This window comes from Doryrhamphus excisus, linkage group LG13, assembly GCF_037039965.1.
Source record: "Doryrhamphus excisus strain RoL-2023G ecotype Guam linkage group LG13, RoL_Dexc_Guam_v1.1, whole genome shotgun sequence".
Classification (NCBI taxonomy): domain Eukaryota; kingdom Metazoa; phylum Chordata; class Actinopteri; order Syngnathiformes; family Syngnathidae; genus Doryrhamphus; species Doryrhamphus excisus.
Window position 1 is genome coordinate 5,935,752 of NC_136369.1, and position 21,789 is coordinate 5,957,540.

General features: G+C 40.1%; 2 protein-coding genes across 3 annotated transcripts; one reads left to right on the forward strand and one right to left on the reverse strand.

Annotated features, from left to right (window-relative positions):
• Nucleotides 1–742: 742 nt before the first annotated feature.
• cul4a (cullin 4A) lies at nt 743–10,752 on the reverse strand. Its single transcript, XM_058088614.2, has 20 exons — nt 10,122–10,752; nt 9,361–9,476; nt 8,729–8,833; nt 7,146–7,214; nt 6,969–7,042; nt 6,737–6,899; nt 6,554–6,643; nt 6,360–6,442; nt 6,197–6,264; nt 5,368–5,486; nt 5,109–5,301; nt 4,812–4,916; nt 4,496–4,606; nt 4,001–4,086; nt 3,389–3,496; nt 2,798–2,911; nt 2,046–2,151; nt 1,791–1,963; nt 1,563–1,715; nt 743–1,497 (listed from the first exon to the last, which is right to left on the reverse strand). Exons 1-20 carry the CDS (start codon nt 10,255–10,257, stop codon nt 1,402–1,404), a joined length of 2,268 nt encoding a protein of 755 aa, XP_057944597.2. The 5' UTR covers nt 10,258–10,752; the 3' UTR covers nt 743–1,401.
• Nucleotides 10,753–10,991: 239 nt separating this feature from the next.
• tgfbrap1 (transforming growth factor, beta receptor associated protein 1) lies at nt 10,992–21,720 on the forward strand. 2 transcript variants are annotated; one of them, XM_058088613.2, is made up of 13 exons: nt 10,992–11,381; nt 12,535–13,245; nt 14,597–14,791; nt 14,941–15,095; nt 15,547–15,629; nt 16,291–16,471; nt 16,592–16,752; nt 16,860–16,917; nt 17,012–17,155; nt 17,820–17,963; nt 18,139–18,298; nt 18,430–18,896; nt 19,958–21,720. In XM_058088613.2, the coding sequence occupies exons 2-13, from the start codon at nt 12,549–12,551 to the stop codon at nt 20,144–20,146; spliced, it is 2,634 nt and encodes an 877-aa protein (XP_057944596.2). In that variant the 5' UTR covers nt 10,992–11,381; nt 12,535–12,548; the 3' UTR covers nt 20,147–21,720. The 2 variants fall into 2 exon arrangements, with proteins under 2 accessions (XP_057944596.2, XP_057944595.2); XM_058088612.2 differs by having other exon boundaries at nt 10,993–11,381; nt 12,530–13,245; nt 19,958–21,719.
• Nucleotides 21,721–21,789: the final 69 nt, after the last annotated feature.

The following is a 21,789-nucleotide window of genomic DNA, read 5'->3' on the forward strand; positions in this document are numbered from 1 at the left end:
CTAGTTTGCCCATAATTTATTTTGATAGAATCCGTCATTCAACCATGTTCGAAATACTGAAATTAAACAATGATGCTGGTGGCTGGATATTCACTTTCGGGTTTTTTTTTGTAGACAGCAGAACCCCCTTTCCCAAATAAAGTTTCATTCAAAAACTGTTTTGTGTTCAGTTATGTGGTCACTAATATTTACCTTTGTTCTATGGTCTGAAACATTTAAGTGTGACAAACATGCAACAAAATAAATCAGGAAGAGTTAACTTTTTCACACCACTGTAGTTTAAGGACAAATTCATCTTCTATGAAATTATTCAAATATGACCTGATAAAGCTCTACAGTAAGCTATGGGAAATGTATTAATACAAAGCATATTTAATAGATTGACTCCATGGGTGCAAACGTGAATCCTCTTTCTCTCTCCAAGATAGACACCCACACACACACACACAGCAAAATGCATGCATTGTGGTTAGTCAGCTGACACTTCCATCAATTCACGAGGGGGTGCAAAACCCCAGCAGGAACGCAGAGGCCACTTTAATGTTGCGCTCCAACGCTTGTCAGCATCCTGCAACATTCTCCTCACACATCTCAACCACATTTTAAACAGCAGACTGGCTGTATCTTGTTTGATAATACTCATAATACTCCATAATGTTGTGCACTATCAGCACTAACAAACTTGAATGAGCTGAATGCCTTAATATTTGTTTCAATAAAAATGCAAAACGAGGGCACTTGGTTGTCAGCAAATAATTAAATATCAATTTATTCACTGTTCTCATTCTTACATAAAATACAATCTGATCTAGAAAAAAAATGTTCAGGATGTCATCACCAGAGCAATATGTTTAAAGAAATGAACAAAACACCACAGAAAGTTATGCTCCCCCTTCTGGCCCAATTAGTAAATCTCAACTCTCTTGCATCTGCAACAACCATGTCTACAAGGAAGAAGTTCTCTGACAAAAAGAAAATAAAACACTTAAAATGTGACAAACTACTATGATACAAAATGATTTCAGCGCAAAGCCATTGAGGGAATACAAACAAAAAAAAACCTGCTGAGTGCAGAAAAACAAAGGAAAGTGCTAGTCTTTTTTTCTTAATTTTTTTTTTTTTTTAAACAAACGCGAAACAACCTTGGCCACTTCCCCAGCCTCCTCTCAGACAACTTTTACTCCCATGACAGACCCCAGAGCCATCAGAAACATGGGCGGGACAAAGCCCAGGTACTCCTCTGTGGATCTGAGTGGGATCTGGATGCTGCACCCATGATCTTGGCTGAGGAGAAAGATAGGCACCAGAGGAGAAGCTGGATGGCTGAAGGGCTGTGAAGATGCTTTGGGAACCAGCTGTACACTTGCCAAGAGGAGAGCATGGCTCAACTGTGGTGCCCCCTCAGGCAACATAGTGGTACTGGTTAGGAGTCTCCTTATCACGCTCCATATAGTCTCTGTCTATGAGGGACTCAATCCGCTTCTTCAGGTCGCCAGGCTGTGGACAGAGGAGTATCAGACAGAGGTGACAGAAATGAATTGGTAATGAGATTCACAAGTCACCTTGACAGGGAACTTCAACTGATTGTAGAGCTCTGACACAAGTAGGTTGTGGCTGAGGGTCTTCCTCATCTTCATGATGCGCACCACAGCTGCATCAATCTGATACTGCCGGTCTTGAAACACGCGCTCTGTAGTGCTAACTTGCTCCTCAACCTACAAGAAATGTTAACTTCATGACGAAGCAAACATCACTTTCGGGAATAGATGCGACAAGACGTGTATTCTTACGGTTTCTTTCATTTGGATCTGGTTGATTTTGATGCGGAAAAGTTTGTGTTTAAAATCACTGTTGAAATTGAAACGGTCTCCATTCTCCACGTCTTTCCCTCGTGGGTTCTTGTTGAGGACGCGGGCTTTTCCACAAGCCAGAGACTGCAATGTACGCCTTAGCTCGCCCTCCTCTGTGCAAAAAATATAAAATAGACCCTATGCCTTCTACTGACTCAATTTGCAAAGAGTTGAGACAAGAGAAACAGAGCTAACCTATGCCTGTGGCAGTACCAATCTCCTCCACGCTGAATTCCTCTCCCTCATTGAACATCAGCAGCACTAATGTCTGGAACAGGGACACCTGTAGCTCCTTTTTTCCCTGCAGGATGATAAATTAAGCTGTCAATGTTAGCCCAGTCCTGAGATGTTCTGGATGAAAATTGTCTAGCTATGTTGATACAGTGGTATGAAAAACTTTGGGCACCTATGATCTCATTTTCAAGATCCTTTATAAACCACTAGTTATTGGAATCAGCAATTTCAGTTAAATATATCATATAGCAGACAAACACAGTGATAGCTGAGAAGTGAAATTAAGTTTATAGGATTTAGAGAAAGTGTGCAATAATTATTTAAACAAAAACAGGGAGGTGCATAAATTTAGGCACCCTAGAAAAAAATGACATCAATATTTAGTAGAACCTCCTTTTCCTTAAACGCCTCCTATAGTTTATAATGGGGGTCTAGACTCGGGTTTAAGGTATTTTTTTACCATTCTTCTTTCCAAAACATCTCCAGTTGGGTCAGGTTTGATGGTTTCCGAACAAGGACTATACAGTACAGATAAATGAATAAATAGTTTCTCCAATATTTCAAATCGGGGGTGGGGGTAAATCATTTCACGGCTCATACATTAGTGTGTTTGTCTGCTATATTTTTAACTGAAATTGCTTATCCAAGAAACCAGTGATTTATAAAGGAAAATCCTGAAAATTGCCCAAACTTCTTCATGTATATGAACTTACGTCTTTAAACGCTGCCTTTAGGACGGAGTGACCAAGTGTGGGCTGCCACTGCAGCTTCCTCCCACTGTGCTTCCCCAAGTAGAACAGCTTGAACACCTCCTGGAGTTTTACCATCTCCCAAAACAAATACATTTTACATTAAAGGCCAGATGGGAGTGGCAGAAAAAATTGACACTGGTATTAATAATAATAATATGTTTATTGTTGTGGTTGCAATGGTGTAGCTATTGAATCATACTGGTACTTGAATCAATCTGGTATTTTAAACCTCTTTGTATACTAAAATATAATTAATATGCCAAACAACATATCATGATATACAATATCAGCAAAGCAAGAGGCTGCAATGTATATCACACTATGGATTGTAGGCGATATCGCCCATCCCTGCTCTCAATGACATAGTGCAGTTAGTCCTACACTACTACAAACTACCACAATAATAACATGTGTTGCCTTTGTTGAAAGTATTACTACAGTAATGCTACTATGTACTAGTACTATGTTTCAAAATGATCTACCTTTTATATCCAAGTTAGTAAGACGCCATTAGTGTTGTTGTGCTGAAAAGAAAAGCTCCACAATACTTACCTCTGAGGGCAAATGGACCTCCATGGGTAAGTATGAAGGCCAGTAACCCATAGTGAGGATGTTGACGGTTAGTTCTATGTTGCTTGGCTCACTCTGGTTCTGCATGTACTGAGTAAAAATACCATAACTTAAATGGATAGTTCAGATTTTTTTACATGAAGTTTGACACCCCCAAAAGCAGTGAACTCCCCACTTGGTGTCCTGAGCCGAGTTCTGGTCGGATTTCGGTGCTGAGGAAAGTAGTTCCAGCTAGTTGCTGGGGACAGTTAAGTAAAAAGTTTGGCTTCTCAAAACAATATGCGTTCAAAAGCTTAATACATTTGCATCACAAAAATGCCTACTAGTAAGAAAATCCAACCTCACAAATCGCTCTGCGTTATTTTCTCTGCTGTCATATCACTTCGCGCTCTCGCCTGTCCATTGTTGAGTACGTGTCCCACAGTGTTTAGATGCACGGTTCGTAATAAGTTCACTGCTTATGGGGGTGTCATACAACTTCATGTCAAAAAATCCCAACCATCCCTTTAATCTACAAAACATGCATTACTGACCCAATGCATTTTCAATTCATGTTTTTCAAAACGACGATATGTAGATAGAGACTGCAAATACCTGTTTGAACTGAATCATGATGTCTTTGGAGAGTTCCATGTCCTTAAACATCCCTTCTAGCTTACTGGTAAACGCTGCGCCACATTCTGCAAGTCAACAGCACAATCGTCACAACACGTTTGCGCCACATTTGTGAGGAAAATGGAGGCAATGTCTCGTGAAGAATATACTACTGTGTAAGCCAACCAGCATGGAAAAGAATTTACAATCACAATATATACAGTAATTGTGTACAGTAGTAGATTTCAGTTATTATAATCACTATAATATGCCTGTCAGTTTTAAATTCAGTGTTACACATTAAGAAACAGTTGAAATATTGACTAAACTTTAAGTAAACTTGAGTAAGTAAACTAAATTGAGTAAACTTTAAGTTACCATAAAAAAACGTATTCTTTATAATGGAGAGCGGAAGATTTAAATCTGAATATGCTCAGAGAATGAATGCAGAACCGTGAATAGGGAGGGATCTACTGTACAGGACTAGAGATTCACCATGTTTCAGCTTGGATAGCATTGACTTTTCAGCATCAACGGAAGCACTCTTGCCAACCAGCAGACGCTTGGCCAAGTCCTTCTTATAAAACGCTTCAAAGACATCTTTTCCTGCAAGAAGAAACAAGTACATTTAAGTTTTTTATGGCAAAACAAAGTTTTGCGTATGTTTTTAATGTTGCCATTTCCAGCAATGGTCACACTGGGATGGATATTGTGTCTCCTATACCAACATCGCTTCTGTAAGCAACATTACAATATGACTCAAAAAGTGATTTGACATGCAAAACCCCAAAACACATACTGCTAAACTCACCATGGATGAAACGGAATATTATCATAATCTTGTCAAGAATTCTCTCCAGCTCTTCCTCTGTAGCCTCCTTGTTGCCAGCTCTCAACTTTGAATCCACATATTTAGCTGAAATTGAAGCAATTAGTATGCAACTTAAAAATATAATACAGTAAATCATGGAGAAATGTAGCAAACAATAAAAACCCACTGGAATACGTATGCATATGCACAAAAACCTGCTATATATTTGACTGCAGTAGTGCCTGTCGTAACTTGTTCTCATTCTAAATTTGCAACCTATTCTTAAGCCTGACGTACCAATTAGTTCTGCGGGTTTGTTGGGTCGTTTGTTGATGAATGTCTCAAAGGCCTCCTTCATGGCATTGATGAATCCCTCATTCCGTGAAAAGCAACACTGAGTGACATTGTCCATCTTGTCCTTAAAATCCAGCAGCTCTTGCACCATGTCCTTGTCTTTCTCCGGTGTACACACGATCTCTCCACCAAAGGACTACAAGGACAGGTAGAGCATATTGGTAGGGACAAAGAAAAATTGACTCTCTGAGACTGGGGATACCTTGATGTAGTCTCTCCAAAACTGCAGTAATGTCGGCAGTCCTCCCTTCACCTTACTAAACAGTTGATAAAGTAAGGCCAGCTCAGTCACACGGTTCTCATCTAACAAAATGCTCAGACCTGTAAAAATGTCACAAAAACATGATCTTGCAGTGTAAAATACATCTCATTCGCCTTGAAGGGGACCTATTATGCTTGTTCCACTTTTCTGACATGTAGTTAGAATGTTGTATTCTAAAAAATGCCAAAATTTCAGATAATGAGGTTTGCGCATTTGGAAGTGAGCCCTGAGAGAAGATGGGGGTAGCTCAAAACGCTCGGTTTCAGAGGGCGTTGAAAACTGTTCTTTTGTGATGTCACAGAGGAGCGGGCTTACTTATGGGCATGGCTGTAGGCCCAGGGCGGAATAAATTAAAACGAACTTTCTTGGTGGGAATAGATGCAGATTCTGGAGGATCTAGAAAGTTTTCTGTGCGGGTTATTGTGTGTTGCTGCCCTATAGGTGTCCCCAACTCAATACAAAGGGGCAAAAAATGAGCATAACAGGTCCTCTTTAGGTAAGTAATATTTTATGAATACGTGATAATACAGGTAAAATTTACAGCATACATGTACCACAGTTAAAAAAAAAGCCCACAATTTTCACATTTATATCTCTATGCTTCACTGATAATCACGGGTGTCCCGATCCAATATGGGGTATGAATATCAGGATATGAGTCTCAGATACTGTCACACCGACAAATAGTCGTTTCCAGACTCCGATGATACGATACCAAGAAACCAAAATACGCACACAAGAATAAATTTTTTTACGTGGCCTGACATACCTTTTTGCAATATTGCAGTCATGTGCTCTCCTAAAAGTTGTTTCTCAACACAGCTAATAAGAGGTTTCCTGCAAGATAGTAAAGAAAATAATTATCTAAAAAAACATAGATCTGTGTTCAGTCAATGAAAACAGATGACTAGTGATAAGATTTGCTGTATTACTGGGTACTCTGGTCGAGGTAGCTCACGATACGATCATTCTCCTCCTCCAACCGACGAGCCACATGATGCAGGTATTCAGGCACCTGGCTCGATTAAAAAAAAACAAAACAAACCACATACATTTATGCACAAGGATGACTTGAGATTATATTAATTAGTACTAATATTACAGATTAGTATTAGTAGTCACTCACATCTCTTTCTTGCATCAACTGCTGTCCCTCTGCAGAATACAGACGATTTGTCTCAAGCAAAAATCTCTCTTCAAAGGACTCTTTATACACCTTGAAGACAGCAGACAGTCACAGGCTCGGAAGAAAAAGAAACCACATGCTTACAAATCTAGTACTTTTATTTTGGTCCAGTCACTTGTGTACCTGAAGGTCTGAAAGCATTCCCAGCAGGCTTCTCAATAGACTGCGGTCAGCTGTCTCACCATTACGCTCAAGTTCGATCTGCTCCAAAATGCCATCTACTGTGCGTTTCTGAACAGCACTGTCACCTACAATGTGGGTACGGAACAGCTCCAGCCCAGTGTCCCTGTAAGACACACAGAACCTAAGTTTCCGTCATTCACCTTGACCAAGTGAGTGCTTGAATCCTAATTACCAGATAGATGGGAGCAGCGAGCTCTGCAGCACATACGTACGATCCAGAAAGAGAAATATGCTTCTGATCATTATCTACACAAAAAACATAAACAGTATAGAAAAAAGATCAAGCTAGAGACTGAATCTATGCCCATCAAGACCAAAAAAAAGGACATAAAATCTGATCAAACCTTACAGTTTGCCTGCAGTGATCCTGCCAGCAGCGATTCATCCTCTTTAGGAAGGAAAAGTTGTCCAAAGACTCTGTGATGTCAAAGTTATGGAAAAATATTCATACACCTCCTTAAGTATGTGACTTACTTCCCTTGTTGGATTGCTTACAAAAATGATAAGAGGTTGTCTTTCAGTGGGTCACAAAACAGTACACTACACTAGGTCTCCCCGGAAGAGACGAGACAAGATTTTAACTAGGGTTGGGCAATATGGACGTTAGCAAGTATCATAATATTTTTTTAATATATCACGATATGACAATGCAATTAAATTCAGCAAATCTTTGTATAAAAAGCTACAAACCTTAGCCCATATAATGGAATACACTAGTCTTGAATTGTAGCCATGTGTCCTCAATTTGGTGTAGTTCCAGCTGTACAGTTCTTCTGATATTACAGAAAGCAGCTTTGTTGGATGATGATGATGATGGGTTGTTGAGGTGTGCTCAGTGAAGGCAATGTTTTCTCGTACAGCAAAGAATTTCTTGTTGTCGTCGAGAAACCAGTCCTGGTGCACTGGTGCAACCAGTGACTGATTCCCGTTTGAGATGTTCAAACGCTTCGGTGCCTTCTTTCCCTGAGGGGGCAAAGCCAGATTGTTGACTAGGTTGGATTTAATGGCAATCTGTACCTTGAACCTAGCCAGCTCTCAAGCAATAATCACTGTCCTCCTCTGTGGTCTGTCTGTCTGTCCCGGCATGGTCCAACAAAGTGTGCACATTCCATGAGTCTAAATACGAGTCGTATCATCTTTGTAGAACTTCTTGATTTCTTCTTACCGCTACAGAGGGATCCCCGCCAGTCGCGGCATGCTGGCCAAGATGAAGTGAAGCAGGCCATTTTTGGGGCACCGCTTGGCCTGTTGATATATTTTGACCTGATGGTAGAACAAATTTGTCGTTTTGTCATCACCGTTGCTTTGCAAACCTTACATATTATGGACTCTATCGAAACCAAGCCACTTCCATATTACAGAGGTACCTCCCCATCTTCGCTTCTCCTCCACCTTCAGCCATGCTCAAATACAGTGTGCCGTGGCGAGCAGTCGGAGGAAGAAATACACATCATCAACTACCATTTATACCGGTAAAAGTCATTTTTTTATCATTGGAAGAATTTATAACGGTATATAAAAAATATTGCCCAACCCTAAAATTGCAACTACAGTAAAGATTTTATTTTTTTAATCGATGACAATTTCTTGCAATCAGTATGCTAACAGCGCCGCCTCCACCCACCAAGACTGTATGGCTAACAAAAGGGGTCAGTCCTTTGATACTGCCAAGGTGCTAAAACCCGTGAACAGAGTGAACCCTCTTCCTCCCTGTTTGGAGGTTAGAGAGGCGAAAGATGGCAAAATGACCAACTTAATTTTCATTTACTGTGTGATTATTATCACCCCAGGCCTAGAGCCTATGAGACATTTTTTTTCTGAACGAGAAATCTTGCCACAAATCCTACTGCAAAATATAACAAGAAATCCACCTTGCAACAAACAACAGAGACAATGTTTATGCGGGTTGACCACTTCAAATAAAAAGGGATATTCTCTAAACTGGTGGATCTGGGCCTGCACGTGCTCCTCACAGACTTGCCGTAACTGCTTGTACAGCGTAGGGGATACTTTATACGAACACAGGTTCTCGACGGCCTTTAAAAACAACAGTGAAAGAGAGACAAACAAAAAGACAGGAATAGTAACAAGACATTTTTAACAATAGTTGTTTTAGGACATGCTGAAATCAATCATATTTAATAATGAAGCTATTTTACCAATCCTGCAACAAGTGGTGTTTCTCAGGTAAAAAAAGAGAAATCAGTGAATTACATAATTCATACTGAAAATGTAACTTTAATAAATTCATCCAGCCATCCATTTTCTGTGACTTGTTCTCACTAGGGTCGGGGGTATGCTGGAGCCTATCCCAGCTGACTTCGAGCGAGAGGCGGAGAAAAGCCAGACAGGTCACTGTTGCTGTAGTACACAGCTGATGGGGATGTAAAAAAAATTCTAAATATCCCTTTTAAATATTTTAGCTCACTACGGTTGACTCTACAGCATTTGCACAAGGTCTTCATGGGCAATTAAACTTCCACTGATGACACACTTGTCTTGTCATTCATAAAACTCTCAAGACTGGCTTAGATTAATTGGTGATAAATAAAGGTAACACAAACCTGATAGAGCTCTTCAAGATTGTACTTTATGGAGGTGCTGTTCTGAATGGCACTGACTGCATCTCGCAGTTTCAGCCATGTGTCTTCAGTGTAGTTCTCAGCTAGTTTTGGCCGATCTGTTATCAGGAATAAAAGGTTCAATATGGTATAACGATCTTTAAAAAAAAATATATATATATATATACACAAGTGCATTTAAATGAAAGAGAATATCTTTGAAAAGTAAATTTCAGGAGTTCAATTGAAAAAGTGAAACTCTTTGAGCCCATGGGTTCATATAAAGTTTGAAAAATTTGTCAAGAAGTCCAATATTGTACTGGCTCAAACTCTTATCAGCAATTGAACGGCAAAAAGATAAGCTGGTATATAAATATTACTCACTTTAGCTATAGTGTCCTTTATTTTTTATGTATTGAACTTCATTAAAAAAGCAGATGCTATTTTCAGGCATGGTACTGTATTTACAACACAAGTCTCCAGTTCTAGCACAGCAGTGTTACCTAATAAACAATTGGGTTCTAATAATATAACGATTACACGCTCAACGAATGTCAGCTCTACAAACCTATTGCATAGTGCCAGTTGTCAAGTAAAAAAAAAAACCCTACATAAAAACAGCGTTAACGCCAAGTTGCATACATGTTGAGTATTTCATGAAAAATTACATGACTTATGAGTTTTCGATATAATGATCTGTCTTAGAAGTGGGTCATTGTGGCTAATGTAACTGCATGATCTGATGATGTTAATGACAACAATACCTTTGAAATTTTTTATCACTAATTTCTTGGAAGTGGCGGTTTTTCCTGAGGCCATGGAAGAGGTCCTGGTCATCCCGTTGGTGTCCGTTAAAGCGGAGAAGTTGGCTCTCTTGTCCTGTCTGGTGTCTTGGGCCATGATCAGATTAGCACTATGTCTTATCGCTTGGTGCTTCAAGTGTCTTTGCTAAGTTTTCGTTGATGTCCCAGCCGCCTGTTTATTGTCGAACGCAAGTTAATTTTTGAACCAAGTCCCTTTGGTTGTAAGCAAAAGTGTCCCGATCTTTATATAGCACATCTGTGAGCAAAAAAATGAATTGTGTTGGGTTACTCAACTAAGTTAAAAAAAAACAAACAGCCGCCGCAGCTAGCAAACTGTGTACTTCTGTAACTGTAGCATAGTAGTCACCGCAACGCATTAGCATCATTGCTAACACACACTACTTTGGCAGACTTACAAGGACGAGTCGAGTCAATTGTAACATTCCGCGATAGTAAGTGACATCGTTGGCTCGACATGTCTGCACTTTGTGTCAGAGGTCCATTTTATTCATGCTAACAGACTTTTCTCTGACCAAGCGGCTAGCTAGCACAACAAAATGGCTTTTCGGTTCATTTGGACAGGTGCATCTTGGGGGAAAAGTAACCGAGTTGCGTTCACAAACAGTTTACCATGTCAGTCCATCTACGAATCGTAAAATCGTGCAGCAGTTTGTAATCATAAGACATGATTGTGTATATTGGCTTGTATTGGGGATTTTAAATGCACAATTAATTGAAATGAATGAAAATGAAATGGTCAGTAAAATTGGCTGTTATATAGGTGAATACATTTGTGTTTGACTGACAGGACATAATGTTACATTATTTTATTCAATTTGAAAAAAATACTCCAGAATTAGAGGTACCTACTTTTTGTTAGACAAAAGACTAAATTGTGTTCAAGAAAAACACAGAGGTGTACGGCATGAAAACAATCAGCATGCAACACATTTCTCAATCCTCGGTAGTCTTGAACGCACACCTGGATCACCAGCATCCAGCACAGCCTAGAGTCCAGACATTGGCAATGGGCGGTGTTTGATAGAAAACGGACTGGACCAAGCAACACCAGCATTCATCCCATATTCCCGTCGACTTTGTGCTTCCTGCCATAATGGATATCTTGACGTTTTTCTCGCATATATCTTTCGTGTTTATTTGCGGAGGAATATTAGTGCGCTTCTCTGTTCTCGGCCTGCTTCAGTAAGCAGCATCTGAGCGGTAAGTTTGGCTCACTAACCACCAACAGCATGAGGGAAACTGGGGAGGGAGTTGGTGTCTATAGGTGCACAGGTATCGCCTGGAGTGGAAAGGGCTTGTTGAAGACTTTAACTTAAATACATTCTGCGTTTACACACTTGAATATGCAGTTTTCACCAGTTTCACGCAACACACCCCAAATAAACCACCATGACCAGTCATAATTAGCCGACTAGCATCGGCAGGCAAGAACGTTCTATATGGGCGTACGTATAGTCAGTTAGCTGCCAAACTAATTAATTAAAAACAAACCGTGATTCCATCAGACTTTATACAGTATACTTTCCATGCTGGTAATCTGCATTGCATGTCACAATCTTAGCCAGTATGCTTGTCTTATTCCTGCTTTTAGCCTCCGTGTATTTGACAGGCTAGCTAGCGCTATACGTCAATAGCTGTTAACACACGCACGGGCGTAGCTATTCTGATCATGATAATACTTAAAAAATATACGAATCCTGACTATTTAGTATATTTATATATAAGAGAAGCGTATTAACATTTCAATACATTACATATTAGAAGCAGCTCAAGGCTCACTTAAGTCTGGTGGTCTAGCATGCATGCTGAACAGTTACACTCCCGATTTTTCAGCCACCAATGCAAATTACACTTATTGTGACAATGTACTGACTTTCAGTAGATGGTTAAGTTACAAATATGTGTGTTTTGTCGGCCTATTTTAAACTAGTGCAAGTTTATCAACTTCGCAAATACATTGAATTTGAATTTACAATTATTTTTAGTGCAACTATACAAGAAAATCGTTGTGGAAATCATTGCACAAGGAAAAGCATTGTTGTTCACTGAACCCAAATTTGTTTTAACTCGAAAATGTAGATTTGATATGAAAAAAAAATCCTCAACCTCAAGAGCCACCAACATACCTTCATGCTGAACATGGAATAATTGCTGAAAATGGTGCATTGTTTTATAATTGATTTTGAAATACTCACCACATGAGTTGCTGAACAATTTTCTGGTGTTGTCCTTTTTCAGCTCACTTAGTGCACAGTGCTGCTTGTACAACGGTTTTATTTATGTAATAATATCAATTTTGATAATTTCTATGCAGATAAGATGATTACTTCCTTTCTTTTATCTTCCAGTTTAGATGCCTTGGCCAAGATGAGCATCAAGGCCTTTGAGCTCATCCCAGCTGTGGAGCGGGACCTCCTCATGGGTGATAAGGCTCGCATCAAAATTGAATGTATAGAATGTTGTGGAAAGCACTTATATGTGGGAACCAACGACTGTTTCATCCACCACTTTCTGCTGGAAGAGGTCACTTCTGCCAAAGGGAAGCTGACTTACTCGGCTCAGAAACTGCTACACAAATACCTGGGCCTAAAGAAGCCAGTGGCTGAGCTGCGGGGCGCCTCTGCTTTGGAGCGCCTGATTGTGCTTTGCGATGGCATCGTGTTCCTTGTGGACATGGTGACACTGGAAACTGTGCCGTCGGCGGCAGGAGGTGGAGCCAAGATCAGAGGTGTGACGGCCTTTTGCATTAATGAGAACCCGGTGAACGGTGATCCATTCTGTGTGGAAATGGGCGTCCTTTCCTTGAAGCGTAGGACGGTTCAGATTTACATGGTTTATGAGGACAGAGTGCAGCTGCTCAAAGAGGTGACCACGCCGGAGCAGCCTTGTGCTGTCTGTCTCGATGGTTACTTCCTGTGTCTGGCGTTGGCCACGCAATACATGATCTTGAACTACAAGACAGGAGCGGCCCAAGACCTTTTCCCTTACAACAGCGAGGAGAGGAGACCCATTGTAAAGAGGATTGGCAGGGAGGAGTTCCTCTTGGCAGCACCAGGTGGTCTGGGTAAGCTGTATCAAGCATTAACTTAGTCATGCACAAAATTTTGTCTTTTACTTATCATTTGGGGTGTCACAAGACACTCAGCTTATGAGATGAGACGATACATGAGATTGGGTGCATGAGAAGGAGATGACAAGACTTAAACACAAAAATTTAAAGAGTTTTTTATATCTGTTACAATTCAAAGCAGGTACGTTTTGAAATGTTTATTGTCCCAGAAATTGTCACTAAACAATATTATTTTCATCATTTCTTTAGACCAAATAAACCAGTAATGTTATGATCATATATCATAATATGCAGTATGTCCTTTAACATGTCATCTTTCACTCTGTAAAGTTTGGCATTGCTGTTTGTGACATGTATTTTCTCACAGCTAAACTGCGCCTTTGTTGCCACCACTTTCAAACAAATTCAGCGTACTGGCTGGTCCGTGTCGATGAGCTCACCTTGCTCGTTTGCTTTGAAGCTGGAATATTCCCACACAGGGACTGTGGCATTTCACTTTGCAAGGATCTTTTTCTCTCCTAATTTCTACTATGTTACCTTGCATTGGTCCTCACCAGGCTAAACTCTTTCGCAGTGTGCATGGTAGCAGCCTACCTTCCCCCACAGAGACAAAGCGACTATCATGAGGGCTCACTCCATTCATGTATATGTATGTGGAATGTCTTTGGTTCTGAACCAAAGAAGAGTGAACCCTCTTATTGCCTGTTTGGAGGCAAGAAACGAGGAAAACACACACTCGTGCACATGGCAAAGTATGAAGGCCCAGCAAAACTTTATTGTTTAAGTAATTTATTATTGAGAGACATTTTTTTTTCTGGATGAGAAATATCGGAGTTTAATCTCACAAGATCTTGTGACATCCCAACTTCTTAGTCATGTAATCAAAATGGATCCATGTAATTATTTTTATGTTTATTTTTCACCCATCCATTGGATATTTCCAATGCCGCTTTTGGGCATAGATAAATGACAGTGGTCTGTCAGGAAGGGCATTCAACATAAAAACCAAGCCAAACAAATAATGTGATTAACTCGCTGTGGCGACACCTGACAGGAAAAGCACAAAATAACACAAACATTTTTTCTATTAACCTATGACCGGTAGACACATGCAGCACTTCCTCCTCTGCAAAACAGGCATGGCATTTGTAAAGCTGCCGTTTTTGGTGTACATTAATGAAAATATTTATATTAATATTCATGTTAATATTAAAATCTGCTCAACATTAATTCAAAACAACTTAGGAGATGTTCCATGCAATGAAAAACTAAGTAACAAACAAATCAATAAACAATGCTCAATACGATTTTTCTTGTTTTATCTCCACCCACCCCTTTCAAAAAGGAATGTTTGCCAATGCGGAAGGGGCTTCTCAACGGGCTCCTGTCAGCTGGTCCGAGAGCATCATTGGCACAGCTGTGTGCTTCCCATATGTGGTGGCCTTAGATGAGAGCTTCATCACCATCCACAGCATGTTGGACCAACAGTTAAAACAGACGCTTTCATTCAGGGATGGACACATTCTACAAGACTTTGAAGGTACATAGACACAGTTCTTTGTGTTGATTTTTGTGGAAGATATTATTTCTTTCCAAAGTACATAGATTTTGCAGTAGTTAGTCAGCATCATCCCATGGCTATTGGGGAGCAGGGATGCGCTGACCTGTGAGTGATGTGTGTGTTTTTAGGGAAGGTGATTCTGGCGTCCACTAAAGCTGTGTACGTTCTGGTGCCCTTGCCACTAGAGAGACAAATTCAGGACCTTCTGGCCAGCCACAGAGTGGAGGAGGCACTCATCCTTACAGAGGGAGCACAAAGAAATATTCCCAAAGAAAAATTCCTGGTAATTCATACTATTTTGCTTGATGGTCACCGTGTTTTTTCAGCGGTGTGGTTGAATTTTTTTGACATTTTGCTTAGTTGTCAGTTGCTTGAAGGTGTGTACCAAATTTCGTGTTTGATTCTGGAAAGTTCAATGCTACATATAGGTATATTTATCAGAAAAAATAATAGCACAGGCATTGCAGTGGAGATGCATGTTTTGCTGTGGTTCAGGAGCAGTTACACCAAAATTTTTCCACATAACTGCACAGTAATTTATTCCTGTATATCACATCAATTGGTTTGAAAGAAATTCTCAATAATTTCTGGTAATTGGTATTTACTACAGCACAACTGCGTAAACAATTCAAATCATATCTATTTGATGGCACCACCAGGCCTTGAAAGTGAAAATAAAAAAAAGTGATAAAATTCAGTGTAATTTCTTTCCAATTTTCTTTATGATTATTCAGATCTTGCACAAAAGGATTCTGCAGCAGGCAGGCTTCATACAGTTTAACCAACTACAATTCATAGAAGCAAAAGAACATTTCAGGTAAGTTTTGTTTTTTTGTTCGTTCATATGACAAGCGGTCAATGGCAAGTTGTTGGCTGAACCCCGTTACTATCTAAATGCTAATGTTTCCCGAGTGAGAATGGAAATCAAGAACGACGCTGTTGCCACTATCGACAGTACGACAGTATAAGGTTACTGTTTGACTGCTTGAAGGGGCCCTATTATACTCATTTTCTGGCCCTTTTTATTAAATTGCAGACTGTTACACACAATAACCTGCACAAAAATCTTGCTAGATCTTTCAGAATCTGCACCTATTCCAGCTGTATTGCCTTGGATATCCAAAACATCTGTTTTTAATTTACTCCACCCACAGCCCTCATCCAGGCACGCCCACACCGCTGTGATTGGTCACACTCAGCTTGTACAGCCAATAGCTTGTACCCCTGCATGCACACATAAGAAGTCAATGGCTGGATGGAGCCAAGTGTTACAAAAAAAACTCAGAAACAAACATTCAGAGCCATCCCAAACTTCTTTCACTCTCACTTCAAAATGCACACATCTCATTATCAGAAACTTTGGAATTGTTATGGAACATTCTAACTACATTACAGGTCAGAAAAGTGGTCCCCTTTAAAAGCTCTTGTTGTGTCTGTATATGTTTTGCTGATGCATGCGTTTGTTTCTGTCTTTGCAGGAAAGGTCAGCTGGATGTGCGGGAGCTGATTTCTCTGTACCCACTGCTACTGCCAGCTTCTTCTTCATTCACACGTTGCCACCCTCCCCTCCATGAGTTTGCAGATCTCAATCACCTGGCACAGGGAGACCTGGAAAAAGTGTTGCAATGCAAGATATTTCTGATGAGTTATTTGGCTGAGGTGAATAAGGAATTAAGACTTACATGATTTGAAAGAACTTATATTATTTGTAGAGGTGTCATGACACTCATATTTGTCACTCATACTTTTATATACACTCTTGTCCTCCTCCCCTTGTAGGTCAGAAGCACAGAGGTAGCTAATGGTTGTAAGGAGGACGTGGACACCGCTCTATTGAAACTGTATGCTGAACAAGATCACGAGAGTCTTCTAGACCTGATAGCATCAGACAATGCGTGCTTGTTAGCAGACTGTGTCCCGTGGTTGGAAAAATATCACAAGTGTGTATATTATGTATTTTTTTTTTGTGCATGTGTGTGGGGGGGGGGGTTTACTATTCATGAAAAAGTGTGAACTCAATACTGTGTTTCATCTGCTTGTAATCCAGATATTTTGCACTTGGGCTCCTCTACCATTCTAATGGTCAGGATTCAGCAGCTCTTCAGGTAAACTCTAGCTATGAATAATTCACACAATATTTACATTGTGATAGGAAGGGAACACCTTTTATTTACTATTCTTAAAACGTGTTTTTGTCAGATGTGGATTCGTGTAGCTGATGGGGATCTAACGGATTCTACAAGACCTGATCTCTTTGAGTACATTGTGGACTTTCTTTGTTCCACTTCCAATCTGGACCTAGTATGGAAGTACTCAAATTGGGCTCTACAACAGGATCCCACTGTAGGTCAACCTCTCTTACGGATAGTTGCTTGTAAATTTCATCCTGCTCCATTTCATAATAAAATAATGATGAGTATTACAGAAGAATTGCTGCATTTGCCTGCGAATATTCTCATTCATCCAACATCTGAGAAGACGGTTTGCCTCTCATCCCAGCTGGCTTCATCAGTTCGTGCTCAATGGCTCGGTGGGACCAGTCTAGTCTAACTAGATAGGACAGGTCTAGTCTAAGAAGTTTGGTATAGGATCCAAACTGTCAACTACAGTTTGACCATCCCAGTGTTTGTCCCACCAAGTCATTCAGCATGAACTGATGAAGCCTGCTTGAATGAGACATGAAATGCCTTCTAAAATAACCTGAAACAGTCCAGTTGCAATCGACTCAATGCCCTGAGAGTTTCCCCTTTTTCTAGTAGCTAATTAAGGTAACCAAAGTTTTATGAACACCCCACATCACACACTCACACAACAGTAAACGTCAGTAGGAACTGAAAGTGGTCTTTGCAAAGTGCAGATTTTCTGATCTGTTGGCGCTCATCACTTTACTGCCATGTATGCAAGTCTAATCTACATTGTTCCTCATCCATTCATCACACTTGCTGATATTGTGCATCATGCAGCATAAATACAATGGTAACTCAGGCATTCTTTTTTTTGTCCATAGACAGCTGTCCACATCTTTTCCAAGAGGTCTGTTGAGGCACCCCAGTCTGACCTGAAGCCTGATGATGTCATCACATACTTGGGAAAGCACAGGGACGCTCTTCTTCTGTACCTGGAACACCTGGTGCTTGAAAGACGGATACAGGTACCACACACAGATACTGCCTCCAGGGGGAAGGCTCACTGTTGGACAGTGTGTGCATGTGGTGCATATTGTTAACTCTTTTAATGCTGTTTTATAAGTAAATACAACAAGCTACTGTCTAGTTAATGTTAAGCTGCAGTTGTGATTAGTTCCTTGTCTATTTTATTATCTATAGAAGGAGAAATATCACACACATCTGGCAGTCTTATACACGGACAGAGTCTTATCTTTGCTGTCCGAGTCTACATCCAATGAAGAGCAGCTGAGCAGACCCAGAGAGCAACTCCAGGCTCTACTCAGGGAGTCAAACCTGTACAGAGCTCAGTATCTTTTAGGTGAGATCATCAAATGAATAAGTAATTAAAACGTAGCCAACTAGCCATCGATATATATCCATACATCCACCCAGTGTTCTACAATGTTGACTGATGTGTGTGGATGTTTTCCTGCCTTTTTTGTTGTTTAGGTAAGATAGAAAACTTTGAGCAACTGCTGCTAGAACGTGCATTGCTACATGGAAAACTAGAGGAGCATAATGAAGCACTCCACATTTTGGTGCACAAGCTGAGAGACTTCTCATCTGCGGAGGCCTATTGTATTTGGGCTTCTTCTTGGCAGGATTCAGCTTACCGACAGCAGCTATTTCACCTTCTCCTGAGACTGTATCTTGGAAAAAATGCAGTCAAAAAATCCCACACAGCAACGTGTGAAGACAATGGAGATCTAGAAATGGCAGCGGTGGACCTCCTGAATCGTCACGGAGAGTTGTTTGATGCGGTTCATGTACTGAGAACTCTGCCAGATAACTGGTCGTTACAACTGCTGCGGCCCTTTCTGGGTCGAGCCATCAGGGCTAATATGCATGCCTCCCGCACGTCCCAGATCGCCCTTGGGCTCGCCCACTCTGAACACCTTCAACTACTGCATGACAAGGTGAGCGGTCTGTCACATAACACACAAGACACCTAATTTATTGACTAAAACTTTGTCCAGTATAAGTCTGAAAATTATCTATATTTTAAATTCTAATTACTAATTAGTTATTGTATCCTCTACAGCAGTGGTTCCCAAACTTTGTACAGTCACGTACCCCTTCAGACATTTGACCTGAAGCCATGTACCCCTACCCCTGCACACTTTAAAAAACATTCCTTCATTCATTTTCTGCTGCTTATCCTCACGAGGGTCGTGGGGGGTGCTGGAGCCTATCCCAGTTGTCTTCGGGCGAGACTGGTCGCCAGCCAATCACAAGGCACATATAGACAAACAACCATTCACACTCACATTCATACCTATGGACAATTTGGAGTCCCCAATTAAGCTAGCATGTTTTTGGAATGTGGGAGGAAACCGGAGTACCCGGAGCAAACCCACGGAGAACATGCAAACTCCACACAGAGATGGCAGAGGGTGGAATTGAACTCGGGTCTCCCAGCTGTGAGGTCTGCATGCTAACCACTCGATTGCCGTGCAGCCCTTAAAAAAACATAAACCTAGTTAGTTAACTTGAAATTTTCAGGCGCACTTGTAATTCTGATTGTTAGGCACTAAATGTTTTTCATTTTCATTCATGTACCCCCTTTGGCAATTTATGTACACCTGGGGGTACGCATACCCCACTGTGGAAACCACTGCTCTACAGCTTGACGTAATATTTTCTGCATCAAAATCTTTATTCCAAAAGGGTGTCTCCACTCATTTCACTCATCTGTTGTTTCATTTTACTAAATATTCCCTTATGTACTGTATCCACAAGATGGTACAGTACCTTTCACTGGTAACTGTCCTATATTAAATTAAACACCTTTTTGATGGTAAAGTCTACAATCCACAATAGTATCTTCTACCCATTCCTTGTAATTAACATTAAAATGGCTTGAATTGAGGGGATTTTAAATTATCCTATATTTATATGTTGGACAGATAATTCTTCACAAGATGTCTTATGTACTTTTAGTGATCATGACAGCTGAACTTGTCTTGTCATCCTCCAGCTCAAAGAGACAAAGAAGCCAATCACTGTGTCAGCAAAGAAGGGCTGCCACTTATGCCACAACACCTTCAGTGAGCCCGACGTAGTGTGTCTGCCTGGCGGTGTGCCTGTCCACACTCACTGCGTCGCCCAGAGAGTAAGAGACTCCCCCACAAAGAAACAGTTAACTAACAGCAACAAAGATACGTGAGACTCAGGACCATCACATGAAAATGTGATTGTTTGTTTTGAGGCACCAAAACAAAGCGGAATTTACTGGCTTTGGGTATGGCTGATGTCTGTGAGGACAAGGGCAAAGCAGAGGGGAATCCATTTCTGTGTTCAGGTCGGTAAGAGTCTACAAGAGTCAAAAAGAAAGGGGAGGTTATGAGATGAGAAAAATGACACGTTGTACAAGTTGTGTTTATGTGATGCAGTTAAACCCACATTCAGAATTATGTCCAGGTGAAAGTGAATGAGCCGTCCTTTTAATATTGGAATTAAAAAAACAAAACAAAACAGGACAGACACTTCCGTACTGCTCTTTCTGTCTTCAAACTTAAACTGAAATATGTACAAATTTTCTTCTTTATTATACCTTATTTTTACTTTGAGGGGAAAAAAAACCATCTGTACTGTTTTGCTTACATTCAGCGGTGAAAGAGCTGTTTCATTTGGTAATGGCTGCCCACATCTTACATTCAACTTGACCTTCCTCCACTTCTTATTAATTGAGGATTCTGTTTATTTAATGTGATGCCATACATATAAATAAATTGTGAATTTACTTACAGCAATTAACAAAAAAAGCACACTTTGATTGTTCCTTTCAATTTGATTTATTCTACACTGATGCTATGTTCTTTGTGAGCCAGAAGATGGCAGCAAATGATTGAAAAGTAAAGTCAACATGACCTTTTAGTTTATAGAATGCTTTTAGTATCACCTAATTATGTCAATTTTGTATGATTTATAACAACATACATTATTTATTTCCCACTTTGTGGCACCGTGCAGATAAAAAGGGACAGTGGAAATGCATTCTTGCATTACTAAGGACATACTGTATAACTAATTAAGAGAATGGCTAAGAAGTAACAAGATGTAATGACAAAAATAAATGGATGTCAATGATGAAGCGTTATGAGATTAATGTTTGGGACTTCTACAGCAGATTATTTTGGATTAGTAACAAATTAAGAACAAATCCACTTGGACCCTTAAGGAGCAAATTAATTTCCATTAGAACAGCTCTCCCAAAAGAATCATATGAATCAAAGACAAAAGCATTGTTGCATTCTCTCCATTGTGAAAATGGAAACGGGATGTTCCATGACCACAACACACGTTTAAGTGTTTTCTGCCACTGTCTGTTATTAAAATGTTGTAATTCCTCTTAAGATTACAAGGTCACAGAACAGCAATCATTCCTCTTCAACAAGGATTCATACTGTATTAGTAGTTGTGTCCTCTGTAATCTCCATGTCAGTGCAACACAATTCTTTAGGGAATTTATGCACGGAACTAGTTTTCCAAATGTAGGTCTTACTCTCTTTTCAAGGCACAAAATCCCAAATTATCAAAATCCATTTCATTGCTGCATCTGTTAATTGGAATTCTAAAAAAGACATGCTGTTGTATAATCTGTTCTGTTATCTACACTATATACTGCATTTTATACATGTCTGTCACTTTATTGAAATCACAAATGCAGTGGAGTGTACAAACTGCAAATCCATCCTATTTAATAAATATCTGAAATTGAACATCCACTCTTAAAACTCACTTTATTGTGCTGCAAAGTATAAAGAAATGTTTTTACAAGGGTCATACTTGAGAGGGTATTTTTCTCAT